The sequence below is a fragment of the Dermacentor andersoni genome, chromosome 7 (genome assembly GCF_023375885.2).
Source record: "Dermacentor andersoni chromosome 7, qqDerAnde1_hic_scaffold, whole genome shotgun sequence".
NCBI classification, from domain to species: domain Eukaryota; kingdom Metazoa; phylum Arthropoda; class Arachnida; order Ixodida; family Ixodidae; genus Dermacentor; species Dermacentor andersoni.
The window spans coordinates 128152616-128167008 of NC_092820.1; the positions used below are offsets into that span (position 1 = coordinate 128152616).

At 44.6% G+C, this 14393-nt stretch overlaps 1 protein-coding gene across 1 annotated transcript in view; it reads right to left on the bottom strand.

The window, feature by feature from the left end:
* Positions 1–2074: 2074 nt before the first annotated feature.
* The window catches only part of LOC129385371 (uncharacterized), a 30938-nt gene continuing 18619 nt past the window's right edge, over positions 2075–14393 (bottom strand). Inside the window, exons 5-7 of the mRNA XM_055072009.2 lie at positions 8186–8287; positions 5290–5428; positions 2075–2187 (exon numbers count right to left, since the gene is read on the bottom strand). Of these exons, the coding sequence (XP_054927984.1) occupies positions 5334–5428; positions 8186–8287 (197 nt within the window). The 3' untranslated portion in view covers positions 2075–2187; positions 5290–5333. The remainder of the gene's footprint in view (positions 2188–5289; positions 5429–8185; positions 8288–14393) is intronic.

Below are 14393 nucleotides of genomic sequence, written 5' to 3' on the forward strand. Positions count from 1 at the left end.
ATAGTTATAGGAGAAGCAAATGGGGATACAGAAGGCCGGATGATATCTGCGTATAACATTTCTTGGAACTCTTTTTTCAGCTACACCTTTTTATCTCTGGACATATTATAGGGGATTCTACGAACCACTGTTTTATCTGCGAGCTCGAAAGGAACGACATGTGATTTCATTGCTGGAGGGTAGCTTCCCATGCATATAAGCTCTGGGTACTTAGTCTTGATGTCTTCCTGGTGAAAAATTAGCCTTGATAGACTAGGTTCTTCACCAGGACCTTCTGTTGTTATCGTGTCTTCGGCCATTACCTTGTCATCCCAATAGAGGTTTATCTTAAGTTTTTTCATGTCTGGACGGGACAAAAGAGAATCGTAGGTGACATTGGGAATTGCCAATACGTCACTGGTAATAGCATTTCCTTGAAATTCAATAGCCAGGGTTACCCATTCGCTATGCATGGTCACTGACCCATCGTAGGCTTGGACACGCATTGTTCTGCCAGCGTGCAGACGACTGGCATCCACTCGTGTCTTGTTGATAATTGATACCGAAGCTCCACAGTCATCGAGAGCCTTCACTTCAATGCCATCTACCTTAATGGGGGCGTACAATAAGCTTGACGACATCAAATACACTGTCTCACTGAAGCTCTTTTTCTGGGGCTTGTGATGCACGGTAGACAGATTATGTGGAAGTAGGTTGCCATGAACTGCGGTAATTGGTTCTTCACCATCCTCCCAGTCATGATTTACGCTTCCCAGAGATTTGCTTATGAAGCTGACGGCAACGACTCTAGATGCTCACTCAGCTTACGAGAATCGAGTTGCTCTGTTCTACCATCTGGCTGTCTTCTCGATGTTTTTCTTGGCACTGAGGTCTGAAGAAAGTTCAAGGTCATCGAACGTTCTTGGACCTTTGAGCTGGACATGACTACGGATCTCGATACACAACCCTTGCGTTATCAAAGCTACAACAGCAGAAGACGACAGCTTCGGTTCTGCAGAATACAATAGGCGACGCTTCTCAAGACAGTACTCAAGCAGAGAGCCACCTGTATAACTGAACCGTAGTGCCGCATCCCATCTGTGTACTGCGTTGCCTTCGAAAGCCGCTAAAAAGTTGCTTTTCCACAGTTCCCAACATGTTCCATGATCCATGAGTTGCACGTCATACCATTTCCTGGCTATACCGGCCAAATGGCGGCGCATATTCAAAATCTTTGTGTCGTCGGAGTGCCACATATTCTTGTCACAGGCGTACTCGAAAAACCACAGCCAGTAGTGTGCACTTTGCGAGTTTCCTTCAAAAACGTCTGGTTCAACAATGCTTCGTGCTGACTGCTCTCGACTAAGCGCTTGGACGAAAGTTCTCATTATTTCGATCTGTTGTATAATGTTCCTTTGCAGTTCCATAACACTCAAGTCTAGGCTCACCTTCCCGGCAGGCGTTTCCTCTTTGAGGGTGCCACGTCGTATGGGTTCCAGAACGAGTTCGCTCAGTGTCTGCAGTTGTAGATTCACTGTCACCGATCCTGTTTGCACGAGGGCTTGGCGGCTGATTGCAGCTTGTTGCAGCACCACGTTGATCAGCGCGGTAGAACTAACTTCAAGAGGAAGGTCCGTCGCTGGCACACCGTGCACTTGGTATCGGGTGAACACAACTGACTCCGATGACGCCTGGTCGACGAAAAACGTCCCCCGCATGGCTGGTCTTCGAAAACTGTCGGCTGTGCCAAAATGTAGCGTTCCTAGCTAGAACGGCACAGAAATCACATAATCTAAGTGAGACGGGTGTCGTCCGACATTTTATTCTAACTTCTTCCTTCTCACTTCTCTCCTAGCCCCTTTCTTCGTCTTCTGTCATGCGTCCAGCGGAGACCGCTTCATGTTATATTTTCGCAACGTCGCCACTTTCAACCCCGCAATGATACGTTGGAAAATGTAGGGAAAACTTGTCTTTTTGACAAGTGGCTGTGTCTATGATCACGGAGCTTAGGTATAGCAAACAATTTTTAAGAGTCGTCTTGAAACAGATCAAGATATAGACGTCTTGGCAAGTAAGGCACGAAAGACGTTTGACATGCGCTTGGAGACAATAGGTGGGGTTGTCGCCAATCCTTTATTGCGTGCTCATTTATGCGATGGCATCACTGCTTACCATCACCTCTGTCTCGTGATTTCTCGTCCGGTAAAACTGCAGTGAAAAAGCAAAGAAATAGTTTGGTTACTGAAACCAATATTTTAGAGGCCTGCGTCATACAATTTCAATGCGGATGACAAACATAATCATGGAACTGCTGTTACGGGAGCGAAACAGTCACAGCACATGGACCGATACAACTATAGATGGTAAGGACAGTAATTATGTCAGTATTTCCGTATGTTAGTAATTACGACACTAGTTATGTCAATTACCAGTCATTGATGCATCGCCTAATCAATGAGTATACAGGAGGCATACGTGGGCATCTGGAAAATATCTGCAAAGATTTAGCAGCCACCTTGGTTCTTTAGAAGAAAAGCATAACATTACCTATAAAGAAAGGGTCAGACAAGGAGAGACATTCTCTTTGATGCTATTCACTGCATGCTTACAAGTGTTCAAGCTATTAGACATGAAAGACCTAGGAGCGAGGATCAACAGCGAATATCTCAGCAACCTTCGGTTTCCAGATGACATTGTCCCGTTCAGCAACACTGGAGATGAATTGCAACAAATGATTGAGGACCTTAACCGAGAAAGTGCACGAGTGGGGTTGAAGAATAATATGCAGATTACAAAGGCACTGTTTAACCATCTGGCAAGGAATCAACAATTCATGATCGCCAACCAGTCTCCAGAGTAATAATAATAATAATAATATTTGGGGTTTTACGTGCCAAAACCACTTTCTGATTATGAGGCACGCCGTAGTGGAGGACTCCGGAAATTTTGACCACCTGGGGTTCTTTAACGTGCACCTAAATCTAAGCACATGGGTGTTTTCGCATTTCGCCCCCATCGAAATGCGGCCGCCGTGGCCGGGATTCGATCCCGCGACCTCGTGCTCAGCAGCCCAACACCATAGCCACTGAGCAACCACGGCGGGTAGTCTCCAGAGTCGGTAGATGGTTACACTTACCTAGATCGATTACTCGCAAGCCACCCTGACCACGCGAAGAAAATTTACAAAAAGATAATAATGGGTTGGAGTGCCTACGGCAAGCATTACCAAATACTGACGGCGAGCTTACCAATGTTGTTGAGAAAATAAATATAAAGTGCACATTCATATCTTTCCACTGGTGCTAACATATCAGGAACTAACTTGGAGATTTCACAAAGAAGCTCCAGAAGAAGTGAAGGATCTCGCAAAGAGCGATAGAGCGAAAAATGTTAGGCGTAACGATAAGAGACAAGAAGAGAGCGGAGTGGATCAGAGAGCAAACGGGGATAGCGGATATTATGTAAAAAAACCGGAGCTGGGCCGGCCATGTGATGTGTAGAGTTAATATCTGGTGGACCATTTGAGTTACAGAATGGGTGCCAAGTGAAGGGAAGGGCACTCTAGGACGCAGAAACTTAGGTGGCATGAGGAAATTAGGAAATATCCAGGTGCAAGTTGGAATCAGCTAGCGCAAGACAGCGGTAATTGTAAGTCGCTGGGGACAGGCCTTCGTCGTGCAGTGGGGATAAATATAGGCTAATGATGATCATGATGATGATGAACCGAGGTATTTAGAGACCTGGATTGGGAACAATCGGGGATAAAAGATAATGGAGAATGCCTTAGTAACTTGCGACTCGCTGATGATATTGCCTTGCTTAGTAACTCAGGCGACCAATTGCAATGCATGCTCACTGACCTGGAGAGGCAAAGCAGAAGAGTGGGTCTAAAAATTAATCTGCAGAAAACTAAAGTTATGTTTAACAGTCTCGGAAGAGAACAGAAATTTACAATAGGTAGCGAGGCACTGGAAGTGGTACGGGAATACATCTACTTAGGGCTGGCAGTGACGGCGGATCCGGATCATGAAACGGAAATAATCAGAAGAATAAGAATCGGCTGGGGTGCGTTTGGCAGGCATTCTCAGATCATGAACAGCAGGTTGCCATTATCCCTCAAGAGAAAAGTGTATAATAGCTGTGTCTTACCAGTACTCACCTACGGGGCAGAAACCTGGAGGCTTACGAAAAGGGTTCTACTTAAATTGAGGACGACGCAACGAGCTATGGAAAGAAGAATGAAGGGTGCAACGTTAAGGGATAAGAAAAGAGCAGATTGGGTGAGGGAACAAACGCGAGTTAATGACATCTTAGTTGAAATCAAGAAAAGGAAATGGGCATGGGCAGGACATGTAATGACGAGGGAAGATAACCGATGCTCATTAAGGGTTACGGACTGGATTCCAAGGGAAGGGAAGCGTAGCAGGGGGCGGCAGAAAGTTAGGTGGGCGGATGAGATAAAGAAGTTTGCAGGTACGACATGGCCACATTTAGTACATGACCGGGGTTGTTGGAGAAGTAGGGGAGAGGCCTTTGCCATGCAGTGGGCGTAACCAGGCTGATGATGATGATGATGAATGATGATCATGATGATGAAGACGTCAATATAATTGGGTTCTTAAGGAGTTGATAAGTCGACCAGTCGACCATTTAAAGTGCGATGTATTCAAGTGGCACAGATGTATCCTCTGATAAGGAACAATAAGGAGCCCTGAGAGCTCTTGTATTGTTCTAGTTGGTTTTGGGCCGAATAAATGACGGATGGATGTTAGTGCATTTACGTATTTTTCAAGCTTGCTTCTTACGTTCAACGCTTTCAGCAAGGAACAAGTGCATAAAGAAGTGTTTATTGCTGCGTAATTGGAAAACTTTATACTGAATAATATAGCAGATTCATATGTCATATCCCACGGTAATCTATGCGTTTACAGTAATGACATTCCTTACGCAATTACCCTGCCAAACGTTTCGTCACGCTATCCCTCAACTGGAAGCAAATACTATAGCCGAAATACCGACGACACAAAGCGATGACATGGCTTCCAGGTTAAACTTCATTCACGCCACGCAACGGCTTGTCGAAGTTGGTTAGCAGCACGTTAGTAAAGTTTAGGTACGTGGTATCAAGTGGGCATTGTTTGGGTCGGTGATGTCAGAAAATATACCACAATGTCCCCAAAATGCCTGTGTAATATTGAATGAAAGGGACCCACCATAACAAAAAGAAAAAAAAATACTAGAGAAGCCACACACGTATAGTAATTCTCATGTTATAGAGGGAAAAATAGCATTGTTACAAATTTCACTTACTTGCATCCTGAAGCCTTTTTAAATATCTGATGCACTGTCCCTTATTAGTCGGCAGACGCCAAGAGTTGTCGGGGATCTTTGACAGGTGATACAGAGCGAGAATGTCTCCATAGTGTGTCAAAATATCCTTGTTGTTGTCCTGGAGAAGAAAAAAAGAAAGAAACGTAAAGGTCGTACAACTGATGTATGTCCCTGCATGATATGCCGAATTCATTACACAGCTAAGAAACGTCATTTCTGAGGCCGAATTGAATTGAGTGGTTACGGCATGCGCGGCGAGGAAAGTAACTTAACCAATTCGGCTTCATAAGAGAGCAGTACAGTTGCTTAAATTAATAATAATAATAACAATAATAATAATAATAATATTTTATGTCCATTACAGGAAGAAGACCTCACCCTGCGATCTCATGTTACCCCTGTCCTGCGAACAACCGGTTCCAACTAGCGCCAGCAAATTTCCTAATTTCATCGCCCCACCTAGTCGTCTGCCGTCCTCGACTGTGCTTCCTTTCACATGGCACCCATTCTGCAACCCTAATGGCCACCGCTTATCGAACCTACATACTATATGACCTGCCCAGCTCTACTTTTTTATTATAATGTCGATTAGAATATCGGCTATATCCGTTTGTTCTCTGACCCAAACCGCTTTCTTTCTCATTATTAACGTGATGCCTAGTGTTCTTCGTTCCATCGCTCTTTGCGCGGTCTAACTTGTTCCCAAAGCTCCCTTGTCAGGCTCCAAGCTGCTGCCCCGTATGTCAGCACCGGTAAAATACGTTGATTTTACACCTTCCTTTTCAATGATAATGGTAAGCTTCCAGTCAGGAGCTGATAATGTCTTCCGTATGCACTCCAACCCATTTTTATTCTTCTGTGGATTTCCTTCTCATGATTATGAGCAAAATGAAAACAAGGTAAAAACTGGAGCCAACGTTTCTACCAGTGGACTTGTCTTTTTCACGGCGACAAATGCTTTCCTCGACAGTGGTGAATTTCCATCTCCCGCCTTCCCCGTGTTTTCTCTGGACTGCCCACGGTCAAGGTCCTCTGTAATTGACCTATGTAAACGTACTCCTTCAAAAACTCTAGAGGCTTGCAGGCGATCCTGAACTCTTAAATGAAAATAAATCGAATCCGGCCATGTCACTTGTTCTTGACAACGAAAGGGAACATATTGACACGTGTACTTATCTGTATCGGGTAACCACGTTTCGCCGCCTAACAAATGTTATCGCACAGCGCGGGACGCGCCTACATGTATCCGAAGTTTCTGGAAAGTTATCGATGCTTCTATCAGCTGTCTGTTGTCGCCGAACCTTGTATTATCTGAGTTCATCGCGTGCCGCGAATGGTGTAGAACTTTGTGGAAGGCACGCGGGTCCGAACGATTAGTCTGGAACATTCAACAACTGCTCTATAAAAGCCGACGCGCTTGACCCGCTGATCAGATTTCCGACGATCGCCGACTGTGTTCGCCGCTTTCGTTGTGCTATAAGTGTAGCCTGTTTTGTGGGCACAAGTTCGCCCAATAAAAGTTAGTTTTCTCGTTCACAGTATTGCTACTGTGTTCTTCTACGTCACCACCACGTGACAATATGTAGGGCGCTTTCTTATTTGCAAATTTTGCAGTGGAAGCGAACAGGATAGCTGAACCAGGTAGCTCAATGGTTGATGCACTACCATATGTTGATTTAAAAAAATAATTGATGCATTTTAGTTTTTTTTGCAGCCTCAAAAACCTCAGGTAGTGAAGCAGAGAATTCCACTTTTTCGCTGTTGTTTGTTGCACCTGTAGCATTGCCAGGCTGCAGCTAAACATGTTTTTCTAGGTTGCTTTTTTCTAATATGCAATATTACGGGCGGAAAAAAAAAACTGCTTTGTCTAAATGATGGACCAAAAGCGAAATCCAAGGTCCTCAACATGGCGTTCCTCATAGCCACTGCCTTGCTTTGGTATGGTAAAGGTCACCAAAAAGAATGTGAAGAGAACATTCATACTTAGTCATTTTCCTCTGGTGTCCTAGTGAAATTCGCCAGTGACTCCGCGCTGTTCTTGGTACATGACTATTTAGTTAAGTCTAAGATCATGCCAGTGCCTTGACGTGGTCGCACTTGCTAGGACGAGTACGAGCTCTGACAAAGTTTTTTCGCATTTGTAGGTCCTTCATTCCCTTCAACCTTTAATTCACCTTCAAACACCTTCAATCTTTTTCTTCTTATAATGATTCTTAAGGCTATGCTTTTGCAAGCACTTAGGCTGTGCTGACAGATTGCTTCCAATAACTTTAACACTTGAAATGTGCTTGCTTCTATTCAGCAGTTATAGCGTGGCTTCTAAACTGCTAAATTGGTAGGTGGACTCTTCTGTTTTGCTAAGTTTTCTTGATACGCTGCACCAATATCTTTATGAGATTCTTTAAGTCAAGAATAAATGCACGAGTTTGATACGGTTTCTTTTGCTTGTTCATACACCACGTATATACGCATATCTGGCCTAAAATAACAGCTGTTTTTTAGCAGTCAATATACGTCTATGAAACTTCTAAAACTAGTATTTCGTAACAATTCCGAATGACTACAGCTAAAACAAAACTTTCGCGGGAAAGGAAAAAAAGGGACCTACAATGACTTCGCAGATATTTTATCGCAACTGAACAGTGAATCACACTAGGAATGCATATATCGCCATCCTTGTAGGGATTTAAAAAAAATATGTATTCAACAAATGATTAGCATTTGCGGGTTAAATTATGCTAAACACTCATACGGAATAAACAAATATGAGCGAGTATTTACAACGAGCGGGCGAACTATAGGTACGACCATTCAAACCTGAATACAGATTTCCGTCGTAAGTTGTACCGGCCTACGTATTATACCACCCACTTACCACAGCTGCATAAGCATTCAGTAATGTCGTCTTTGCAGATGGGGACTTCAGGTTGCTTGCAGTAGCTTTTCCAGACGTCCTTACATCTGGCTCGGGCATGTACTAAAACATAAGATAGAAATGTATTGAATCACCTTAAAAGGTGATACAGGACTTCCATGAATTCTATCTATTTCCTCAGCCGTTTGTCACTAAATGCATGGTGTAGCATTCATCCACAAACATGAGAGGACTGATCCTTCTGACATACTCTGCGCAGCTGCATTTGAAATAAACATCTACTTGTGTGATTGAATTCTATGTAACTGAGCCCATTTCTCTGAGCTCGCAGGCTGATTCAAACGTTTTTTTCCCGATTGTCGAAGCCACGGTCTTAGAGTTGCTGAACTGCTATTTTACTCGAATGAGATCAGCTCTTTTCTACTCCACACTACCACTGCCGTTATACCGTATAGACTTGTGTGAGCGCCGCACTTTTTTTCCCCACAATATTTAAGAGGTATGGCCTTTATGTAGGAACGGATCATTTGTTCAAAATGGCACGAATGTGCCATTGCATCATAGGTCAATGTGTAGTTCTAGCCATCTAGTAGGGGAACGCGGAAGTGCGCTGCGCGCGAAAACTCGCCGATGCGTGCGCGCGACCTGGGGGCACCAAACGCGATTGCTTCTCGGATGTAAATTTTCTTTTCCAAATTGTGGGCTACCACATTGGGGGTGCTGCTCACACACTCATGCGGTCCTCACACGATTCTATACAGTACATTGTACCGGCTCGTGGAACTGTGTAGCATGGCGTAGTTACCGTGCTGTTCTTGTAGCTGACTCCCCCCCTCCCCCCTCCCAATTTGGTTGAGATATTCAGATCTGATTTCCCCAACGTCTTGGTTCAGCGAAGGTGCAGCAGCATTAATCAGTTGTGAACTGATTCCAAGAAAACAAAGCCATGATCCGACATGCACCTACTGCTGGTTAAGTCTTAGACAGTGGTGTACCTAAATAATTTCGTCTTACTGGATAGAATATCAATCAGTTTCAACGCTCCTCAAATTACGCGAAAATATACCTCAGCCGTAAGATGTTGTTACAAAGATGAAGCCCGATGCACAAATGTATTCCCAACTATTTGCATCGGGAAAAGTTACTGGTAATCTGGCAGGCTGGCACGAAGGTCACAGCTTCAGGAAACAGTCTGCCACTTCCTCTTCGTCTTCCTCTTGCGCGTACGGTCCTGTCCAAATGCACCGTAACCTAACCGCCGGGGGATGGAGCGCTCTCCCAGCGCTTCTTAGAATTACAGCGAACTAGGCAAACAGTACGGTTTTAAGCGGGACACGTGGACGACGTCAGTTCGTAGCTGGGACGAGGAGGGCGCGTATTCAACAGGCGCGATAATTAACCTAATCGTCGAAATACTCGGTAGGGCTCGGTATAGCGAGAAAGCAGTTTTTCTGATAGGCCGACATTGGGACTTTGAGTCCACAGCACAACGAGATTTCCGGGAGAGAACTCAAGGTTCTGGTGGCGACTGTCGTAGCTACTCTTTTGTGACGTGTGAGCCGCTGTAAGTCGATCAAAGGCAATCTGGCGAGCCCTCCTAGCCCGTCAAGCGCTCAATCTCGACCGGAGAGAGTCGTCCTTTCGCTGCTCAATAACAATGTCGCGAAAGTCAAAACTGGGCACTCATGAGCGTATTCCGTGGTATGTCGCGACACCGAAGGTTAGCAAGGTGTCAAAAGGCAGAGTGGGATAGCGACTAAACAAGAGGTAGAAAGGCAGAGAAAAACCCATGGTACCATGACGTGACATATTGTACGCAAATGTCACGCAGGGCAAAGTGCTGTCGCAATCGCGATGATCTGCTGAAACGCATATAGACATCTCTGTAAGGGTGCGATTTAGTCATTCAGTCAGATTGTTCCTTTTGTGGGCGATATGCGGTTGCGAGTTTAGTTCAGTGGAGAAGGAACGAAGTATGTCTTCGACAACTTGGGACAGGAAGTAGCGGCCGCGAGCTGTCAGTAGCTGCCTTGGCGCGCCATGGTGAAGAACCACGTCTTGAAGTAAACAGTTTGCTACATCTGTAGTACTGCTGGTGGGCAGGGCACGTCGCTTAGTCTGTGGCAACGGCTATCCATTTGTTTACTTTTAGGGATGTGGGGAAGGGGCCAAGAAGGTCCATGCCGACGCGGAAGAAAGGCTCCGTGGGGACATCGATTGGATGAAAGTGGCGAGCAAGTTGCGTGCATGGCCTCTTTCGACGCTGGCAGGAATCACAAGCCGTAACCTAACGTTGCACAGAGCGGTAAAAGTCTGGTGAGAAGAAACGACGTCGAACTATGTCGTAAGTGCGGGAGGTGCCAAGGTGTCCGGCAGTGCGTGCGTCGTGGATCTCAGCAAGAACAGTAGAACGGAGATGACGACGGACAAATAGCAGTAAATTTGGTCCATCAGAGCTGAGGTTGCGTCGATAAAGAATGTCGTCATGGAGCACAAACATTCTGGTTGAGCAATGTGATTGTTCTAAGTCAAGCGCTCACTGATCGACCGGAGAGAGCCGTCCTTTCACTATTCAGTAACGATGTCCCGAATATCAGAAATGGCTAGAAAAGAAGTGTCGACATCCTGTTGGTCGTTTTCAGGAGGATCGACGGGATGACGAGACAAGCAGTGGGTGTCCAGATGTAAGCCGCCGGACTTGTACATCACAACGAAAGTATGCTCCTTAAGTTTGAGTGCCGGGCGACCAAGGCGGCCAGTCGGGTCCTTTAGTGACGATACCCAGCACAGGGCATGGTCTTCGGAGATGACAAAAAATGGGCGAGTGAACAAGGGCGAAGTTTAGCCACTGGCCGCACAAGAGCGATGCATTCACGCTCGGTGATAGGAAAATTGCGCTCTGAAGGGGACAAGAGGCGACTGGTGTAGGCAATGACGTGCTCGACTCCATTTTGCTGATGGGCGAGGAGAGCACCTGTGCCATGGCCACTACGTCTGTGCGAACGTGAATTGGGGCAGATGGATCAAAGTGTCCTAATATAGAAGGCGTTGTTAACGGGCGGATGAGGGTGTCGAAGGTGTCGGCTTGTTCGCGGCCCTAAAAGAACGCCGTTATCTTCTTGAGAAGGTCAGTCAGTGGCCGGACGAAACACGCAAAATTTTCAAGAAACTGACGAAAATAGGAGCATAAGCCCACGAATCTGTGCACGCTTTGCTGCGCAAGGTACAGAAAAGTTCCTGACTGCGTGAATCTTATCAGCATCGGCATGTATACCGGCAGCACCATTTTGTCATCACTGGTGGGTATCCACACCATATCATATAGGTATAAGGTAATCACTTTTGAACCCTGCCATGATTCTTATATATTTAACACTTACAGATGTTGTTTTCTAACGCTTTAAAAGCTCTAACAGGTATGTTAGAAACATGGCAAAATTTGACATTACATGAAAGTAAAATGTCAGCAGTTTGAAGTGGAAGAAACATGAGCACTCATAAAATAACACTCATTTCTGCTCAGCAGGAATACAAAATCATTTATTATATACAGCTTGACAGTCTGTTCTGTGCAGAAGAACACATTATTAGTGAAAGTGCACATGCAACTCAGTGTCAGGGAAAAATTGGTACAGTAACGTTTGTGTGAATGCACTTACTGCTTTGGTAAAAATTATTGCTTCAAGCATGCAGGACCCAGATGAGCATGATTTTCGTGAAGCAGAACAGAAAGATATCAATAGGCAGTCTACTGGAGAATGGTAGGATGTAGGGTATATTATTCGACATTGATGAGAGAAAGAAAGCATTTTAGTTACAAACCATACCGTGGAAAGAAAACTGCGTAAAAAACACCAAATTACAACAGTTTAAAATTTTTGCTTTACTTTTGTGGCAGACAACTTGTTGTTTGCTTTTTGCACAAGTTTTTTAGGAGGTTGTTTGCTGCTGCACTAAAAGATGTAATGCGTGACTAGTTGAGGAGCTTGCCTATTAACGCAAGCATCCATGTCAAGAATATCATTGAGGATGCCATACAGAAGAGTCACTAATACTTCTTTCTGCTTAGGAAGTGCAAAGAACTGCGTGGCAAAGCGTGGACTTCCAAGCTTGTCGAGCACTATTGCTGTGGTAAGCAGGACATTTATGACAACTTCACGTGGTAACTTCAGCCCACTCCTGGTGATGCTCGTAATAAGAATATTTCTCGCAATGTCTGTCTCTGGATCATCAATTATCAGATTTTTTTTTTATAATTGGCACAGCCATTCCATTAGAGATGCGTGAGCGCAGCGAAACGCAACATATGCCACAGCAAGAAGCCCTGCCGTTTTCTTCTCAATATCGCTGTCGCTAACTGTGGCATAAAACTGACTTAGCTGCGAGTCTTAACGTTGACAATATTCCGCCATGTTAGCAGATCGTTGATGTATTGAGCTGTGCTATCAGCATGCTGACGGTTGCTATTATGAAGTGCTGCCACAGTTGATGCAGATTCTCATTGCCAACTTGACCGTTTGCCTCTCCATGTTAGAAGTATTTAAGGCTTTCAATGACTATGTCGGAGCAATCCTCAAAATCTCATTTGGTTCAGACTTATGCAGCTCACATAGCGTTGAATGATACTGTCAGAATTTTGGGTTAGAGTCTACTTTTTGGACCTGGGAACTACATGCACCTTCCTGCATTGCGTTGATTTAACCAGTTATTTCTGACACATTTCAACAAGTGGACAGGGCCCACGACAAAAAAAGAAACAAAGGTCGTGATTGGTCAGCTGGATATTGATAAGCTATATTTAGTCTCGAGGGTCTTGAAAACAACGACATTCACCTCATGTTGATCGAATTCTTGTGAAAGATATATCAATCACTTTAAACACAGTATGCTCAAGCTTGACAACTAGCATTCTCAAAAAATTATTCCAGCATTTTGCATCAATTGTAGCCACTGGTAAAATATGCACAACGTCCTTGTGATTAGAAAGACACACGCATAAAGACACATACTGTTTTTGCCAAGCTTGCAGTATTGACTGCTGTACCTGTTACTGATTCAGCTTTGAAATCAAAGAATGACTAAATATGGATTTCATCCAACATTAAAGTTACTACCTTTTCATGTTCTTTTATTGTGGTAGCAACTTTCTTATGATATCACAGAAAACAGGAGTTTTGCTGTTTTGTGGCTGGGCTAACTTGTTGAGCAGAGCAGAGACGACTAATTGTTTCAGGATGAGACTACTTTACCTTCAATGAACCTCTCAGGAATCGGTATGCGCGCCGCAAAAGGTTGTCCAGGAGAATTCAAAATACCAGCAGGGCTAACGAGTAGCGTGATTTTTGTTAAGGATGTGCTTCACTTGGAATTTTATGAACATCAAAATTTCCAGGTGCCATTTGTGTAACTGATGTTGCTGATCATTACATATGAACTCCTCCAACAGTACCACCATAGTTGCAAGCAGTTGATGAGCCCACTGAACATTGTTGAAATAATGAAAAGTACACAGAAACTCAACATGATGAAGTATGTCACTTAGTTGCCGCAAGTCCTGCAACTGTGCAAGTACAGTCACGCCATCAAGGTACACAATCCGCGTTTCCCCAAAATACACTTCCTGAAATGCTGTCTCGAACTATCACTGATGAACGCAGAGGCGCCCTGATCAACAGTAAAATCCAGGAATAGAACCTTCGAGTCCATGTTGATCACAGACCAAACGGTGAGGTCTGACAGCTTGGCAAACCATGAAGGAATTCAGAAAAGCTTGTAACTTTGGTCTGCTTCTCTTGTTTTTTTTTTCTTGCAGAGATTTTTCCATGGCAATGCGGAGCGATTCGTCCTAAACGCCTTTTCTTTTCTCCTCCGGAGCCTCCCGAGTGCATGCATTTTGACCAAAGAGGTATTAAGGGCAATTGTGGAACACACTCGGTACCGCATTCGGCTTCTGCCGGAAGACTTTCAGCGACACTTCGATTATCTTCCCCATCTTCGTGTCATTGTACTTCCACGTTTTAACGTGTTCGCTGGCCATAAAATGTTTCTCGCAGAGCTGAAACAACAGAAACAACTTATGTGGGAACGTGTTTCATACTGTCTAAAACGTAAACGGCTCGGTTAAGCTTTCGATGCAACAAAAAAGTATGATCACGTTTCAGCCTACGACAACGCAAGCCGACCGATTAAGCTGGCGCTGGATACCTAC